This window comes from Lutra lutra, chromosome 18, assembly GCF_902655055.1.
Source record: "Lutra lutra chromosome 18, mLutLut1.2, whole genome shotgun sequence".
NCBI lineage: Eukaryota > Metazoa > Chordata > Mammalia > Carnivora > Mustelidae > Lutra > Lutra lutra.
The window spans coordinates 14449017-14455196 of record NC_062295.1 but is presented as its reverse complement, the minus strand read 5'-3'; the positions used below and the strand labels follow the sequence as shown (position 1 = coordinate 14455196).

At 53.3% G+C, this 6180-nt stretch overlaps 1 protein-coding gene across 1 annotated transcript in view; it reads left to right on the top strand.

Annotated features, from left to right (window-relative positions):
- Positions 1-3970: 3970 nt before the first annotated feature.
- Positions 3971-6180, top strand: part of SYT17 (synaptotagmin 17) — an 88278-nt gene continuing 86068 nt past the window's right edge. The window contains exon 1 of the mRNA XM_047714449.1: positions 3971-4542. Coding sequence (XP_047570405.1) covers positions 4528-4542 — 15 coding nt within the window. The 5' untranslated portion in view covers positions 3971-4527. The remainder of the gene's footprint in view (positions 4543-6180) is intronic.

Sequence of the window (6180 nt, the reverse complement as noted above, 5' to 3'; positions counted from 1 at the left end):
TGGACTGGGGCTCCTGGGTGGCTCGTCATTAAATGTCTGCTTTCAGCTAGGGTCATGATTCCAGGGTCCAGAGATCAAGCCCCGCATGGGGCTCCCTGCTCAGAGAGAAATCTGCTTTTCCCTCTCCCACTCCCTCTGCTTGTATTACCTCTCTCGCTGTCTCTCTACTAACTAAATAAAATCTTTAAAAAACAAAACAAAAAAAAAAAAGAAAGAAAGAAAGAAAATGTGGACCGAAGTGAGCCCAGAAATGCACCCAGGAGATGACAGAAGCCTTATCTCCCGATTAACTGGAAGCACCATTCTGCTTTGGGAGGGTCTGAAGTCTGGAACCAACTCATCTGCTCATTGGACATCTTCACCCCGACCCAGGTTACATAGCCACGCCCCTGTGGGCGTGTCTTTCCGAGAGAATCCCATGCTCCCCTTTCTCTGAGTAGTCTGCGTGGGATGGCGGCTCGTGGTCTCAGCTCAGCGGGGTCTCGGTGCACTCAAGAAGGGTGCCGGTTTCTCTGGACACAGTGCTTGGTCCAGAGGTATAGGCACTTAACCCAAGCAGGACCAATTCGAGTTTTTTCCTTAAGATTTCTTTAAAAAGTCTCTTTTGCTTTTGGAGCATAAACGAATACACCAGAAGCTCCAGTCCGCTACTCGCCATGTTTCTGCCGCGAGAAGCAGACCTCCTCTAGGAGAAAAAAATTCCAACGTTCAGAGAAAAGCCGTGAAGAGATGAGATATGGAGAGAGTGAGGCCTTGTAACTTCTTCTGCATCTCTAAATCCAGCCCTGACTATAGGACTGGCCCTTGGACTTCCCAGTTCATGAGCCCTTAAATTGTTTTGCTCAAGCTGGATGGGTTGGAGTTTCTCCTAGGAACCCTACACAATAGGTATCCGAGATTCGACATATCCAGGTATAAAACCCCAACTCTTCGCCCCAGCAAACCTGCCTTCCTTCAGCCTCCTCTGCCTTCCACCACCTACCTCATCACTGCTCATTCAGTTACAGGCACTGATTCACTACTGTGACCAAAGTTCAGGCCCAGATCGCCTCATACCTGCATTGCTGCCTCCAGGCTTGTCTACTCCGTGTCCACAGACAGACAGACAGACACACCCCTGCCAAAATCCTTCCAGGCCAGACCCTTCCTGCTCTTCTATGGAGTAACTTACCAGTCCACAGGGCATCTGGCTTCTACCTGTTGAGCCTCACCTGGCACCATCCTCCCCTCCTTCCAGCCAGAGAATTACTTGCCAGTTCCCACTCTCACCCCTGAGCTAATGCACATGTTATTTGCAGGGGTTCCTAATCCTTTCTGTGCCATGGACCGCCTCCCGCCCCAGTCTACTGAAGCCTATAGACCCCATCTCAGAATAATGTCTTTAAACAATAGAGTGGGATACATAGGATTATCATGAAATGACAATTCTATTGATATACCCTTATCAAAATATTAAAACAAATTTAAATATGGTAATGTATGTGCTTCCTCATTAATGCATGAAATAGATGAGTAGCTGTGATTTTTCAGGCAGTAAAGAGTGTAAATAAAATTTCAAGTTATTCGCCACAACTGTAATGTGATGTGAATGTACCTGATTTCTATTGACTTCTTTTTCTCTTCTATTTCTCTTTCTACTGGGGACACACCCAGGTAAATGTTAATACTGTTGTGGTTTGTTGCCTTCATCCATAATGAAAGGCGATACTGAATTTCACGTAGAGGTTAGTGACAATAGAGATGTAACTCTTTTCCTTCCTAAGTTTAGGAGCCCCGCAGAATTCTGAAGTAGGAGCTTCTCCTGAGATCTGGGTTGGTGCCAGCTGCTTTGTCCACACAGGCACAGCTTTGCTCTGAGCCCACATTACATTTCAAAGCAAAGCAGGACCACAGTTCCCTGGGAATAGCAGGGAGAGGCTCCCAGAGCTGGGGACCCTGAAAGCCAGTCTTGGAGGGACATCTGACAAATGATGTAGCACTGACTCCTTGTTCATTCTTCCTTTGGAGGCAGGATGGCACAGCTCTGAGGAGCTGGGCTTTCAGAATTAAGCACATCTGCATTTTTGTCCTGTCCCTGTCATTCTTCACTTGTTTACCTAGGGTGACTCACTTTCTCTCGCAGAACTTCAGCCTTCTCATCAGGAAAATGGGACAATGATAGTGTCCACCTTGTAGGGCTCTGGTGAGGATTACAAAGGAACACATGCGAAGTGCTCAGCTCTCAGTCATGATAATGACTCAAGAGTTGGCAGCATCCACCCATTCATGCATTCAACAAGCATTTATTAAGCACCTATTGTGTGCCAGGTGCTTTACATATGGAGAAGTAGTTGATTACTCCAGAAGTAGTTTCCGTTATGCCCATTTAAAATAACCTTCATGGGAGGAGGGGTACTTGGTTTTCTGACAGTTTTAAGTCTTTAGGGATTAAGGTATCAAATTAATCCTAAGGATTTCCTTCCCTTTCCCCAGTACCCAGTACTGTGAGGCAGTGTGTGGTGCGGTGGCTAGGGGACAGATTGGGTGTAGGCTGTCTAGTTTGAATCCCAGCCCCTCAATGACATTTACCCCCTGGGCAAGTTACTTAACAGCTTTATGCCTCCTCTTTTCTCATCTAGAGACTGGGATATAATAGTGCCCACCTCATGGTCATCAGGGAATTGAGAATTCAATTTGTGTAAAAGGCCTAAAGCAGAGCCTGGCCCACAGTCTCAAAAAGGTTAGCTCTTCTTCCTGGAAACATCTGGCAACCTCTTGCACTTCTCTCAAATTCTCCCCAAAAGCTCCCATCCCAGTAATCACCCCTCCTCTGTGAAGCCCTCTCCCCACCAAGCACCCTTTCCATCAATGCTGAAGAAACACTATGGGTAAACACATTTAAGCAGTTAGGAGGGCACACTGTGCGGCTTCAAACGCCAGTGGCGGTATCCGCCATGCTTCTGTGGTGCTTAGGGGGGGTGGTCCTACCTCACTGTACCTCAGTCTCATCTGTGAACTGGGGAGAACTGCAGCACCTCCCTCAAATAGTTAGGAGGGGTCCACAGCCAACAAGAAAAACATTTATTGAGTGCCCACTCTGATCAGGCGGTGTGCTAGACACATAGTGAGCAAGGCAGAGGACGATTAAATGAAATCATGCTTGTGAAGTGCTTGTGATCACGGTGTCTCCCAGATGATAAGTGCTCAGCATGTGCTGCAGGCCACGTGCTACTAATGAAATACAACGGACAAACTAAAAAATGTGTACTGGTTAGATTTTCATGCAACATACATACACAGACGCACATTACGCCTTTTGTTACTTCCACGTTCCTTATTTATCCCCACAAAACGGCCCTGGGGAAAAGGCAGGACAGAGATTTTATGCCATTTTTAGTGATGAAGAAGACAGGCGGAGGCGCTGGGGAGTTAAAAGGTTGATAAACCGGTGACTGACAACGGGAGACGGCGGGGCATTTTAAAAAGAGAACCAGCGGAGGGCAATGTTCCACTTCAAATCCCTCAGTAGCGGAGTGGGCCCCGGTTCTGACGCGGCGGAGGGTGGGAGAACCGGTTTGGGGGAGGACTCCAGACACAGGGCGCCCCAGCCGCGCGGGCGGGCGGGACAGGGTGGACACGCCCGGGGGCGCACGTTCGCTGAGCTTAGAGCGGGCAGAGGCGCGCACGTCGCGGGCTCGACGCTGGGTGGCGCTGCCGGGCCGCCCCGCTCTAGACCTGTTGAGCCCAGGTCGCATCTAGGGCAGGTTTAGGGTAAAAGGGGCGCTCCGCTGTCTCCGCGCGCCCCTGCGGCCCTGGCCACAGCACGTTCCTCCGGGCACCCTAGGCCCCACCTGAACTTAAGGCTCCCATTCATTTGGCCTCTGCGTTCCTCGCCGCAACAGTTCTAGGCGCGTCGGGTGGGGCGGGAATAAAGTTTTCCCAACCCGGACTGGGAGAGGGCTGGATGGGGAGGACCCTCCCCGCTCCAGACTGCACAGCGGGCAAGACTGTAACCCCTCGGCTTTCAAGGCCGTCCCGGGGGCTCTGCTCTGGGTAGGTGCCAGCCCCAGCGCGGACCGGATGGGCTGACCCGCGCACCGCCCCCTCCCACCCCCTTCCCCATCCCCTCCCCCGCCTCCGGCGCGTATCGGCCCCGCGTCTCCAGCCCCGCCTGCGCCGGGGTCGCTGCAGTCCCCGCGGCTGCCCCGGGCTCCTTTCCCAGGCGCCCCGGCCTCTTTCCAGCCAGGGCAGCGCCTCGGGGGGAGCGTCGGACTGCGAGAGTGGCCGAGGCGGGGGCTCTGGGCGCCCCAGCTCTCCCAACCTGGGAGGCGGCCCCGACTCCGGGAGCCGGAACGCAGGGAAAGGCAAGGACGGGGCGGCCGGCAGAGGGGCGGGCGCCGCTCATCAGCCACGCCAGTCACGTCTGGGGCCACCCGGCTGCCTTTTTCTTCCTTTCTCCCTTTGCTTTCTCCCCCCTCCCCTGTTGGCGAGGGCAAAGTGGCCGTGGCGGCGCCATGCCCGGGCCGGAGTGAGTGCGCGAGGGCGAAAATGGCGTACATCCAGGTAGGGCTGAGGCTGGGGGGCAAGGTCCGCGGTGCGGGTGGGGGGTGCCGCGCCCCCTCCGGCCGTGAGCGCGCGGAAGGGAGGACACGCGGCGGGGCTTCCACAAACTTGCCTTGAGAAAAAGGGTGCCCGAGGGCACACAGCCTGTGCAGTGGCGGGGGTGCGACCCAGGATAAGGGGCTGGGGACCCCCACACCCCGGGATGAAGGGCCCCTGTGGACTCTGCACGCGCGCCCTCACCTCCTGGGGAGGAAGTGGGGGTGGGGCGCACTTTTCTGCCCCCATCCCCTCCCCTTGCACCCCACCCCATGGGAGGGGCCGCGGGGAGGGCGGCCCGGGACGCGCCAGCCGCCCGGCCCGCCAGCTGCCGTTGCCGTGGTGACGGCTCTGGCTAATTGGCCGGCGGAGCGAGCCTGAGGCAGCTGTTCCGGCCTGGAGGGACAAGGACGTCGTCTCTCCTGGGCACTGGGTGCTGAGGGGTGGGGGATATACTATAGGCGCGCTGTTGGTGGGGGCGGGAGCAACCGGTCGTTTTCGGCCATTGCATTGGGGTCTGGCAGTTGTGGACCCCCATCACCTTGAGGAAACTCAAGAATTCTTGGACCGAAAAAATTTCCAGGCATCCTTTTTTGGGGGGAGGCTGCTTGACAAGAGACCTTTCCCTTCAATACAAGGCGGGGAAGTGGCGACAGGTCAGCGCCAAGGTCATGCAGTCAGACCTGCAGTCAGACCCGTTGAGCTGCTTGCTTTCTGGGGTTGGCTCCTCGCTGCCCAGCGGAGAAGCCTACAGGTTCCCACACTGAGGGTGCATCTGGGCTCACTTCTCTTCTCCTCGGATACAGCTGGGAGGGCTGCTGATTTCCTAGTTCCCCACTGGCTCACATCTTGTCTTCAGACTTTACAACCTGGCAGGAACTCTGTGCTCTGTCACCCGTCTTGGTCTTTGCATCCCTCTGGTTGGCTTAGATTTGCTCCTTTGGCTTCTGTGGAATCTTTAGGTCCTCTTTTCAAGTTCAGTGAAGGTCATATTTATTGTACATTTACTGCATGCTGAATGTTGGGGGGCTATTCAGTAGTCACTCAACAAATACGTGAGCGCTGCGGGTACAGTTGTGAAAGCAGCACAGCCTGCCCCTCAGAATGCATAGTCCAGTGCGAAATACACATTATTAGAACAGGCTTCTGTGGCTTTTAATAACCACCTTCAGGACAGAGATCAGTGACTTGCCCAAGGTCACACAGCTGCTTAGGGGTCATGGGGAAATGGTGGGGGACAGTGGGATTTGTTAAGCAGCTAAAATGAGTCTGGCTTGGTGAAACTGACTTTCCTTCTGCAACAAGGTATGAAACTTTTTCTATAAAGGTCCAGATAGTAAATATTTTTCTTGGAGCACTACATGGTCTGTGTCACAGATACTCAAGTCTGAGTATGGCTTCAAACAGCCATAGACAATAGTAAATGCATGGGCGTGGCTGTGTTCCAATAAAACTCCTGTGGCCGCTGAAATTTGAATTTCTTATACTGTGTGCTAAGTCAAGAAGTACTCATTTTCTTTTGATTTTTTTTTCCCAACCATTCTAAAGTGTACAAAAATTATCCTTAACTGGAGGACCGTACAAAAGGAGGTTGTGGGCTAG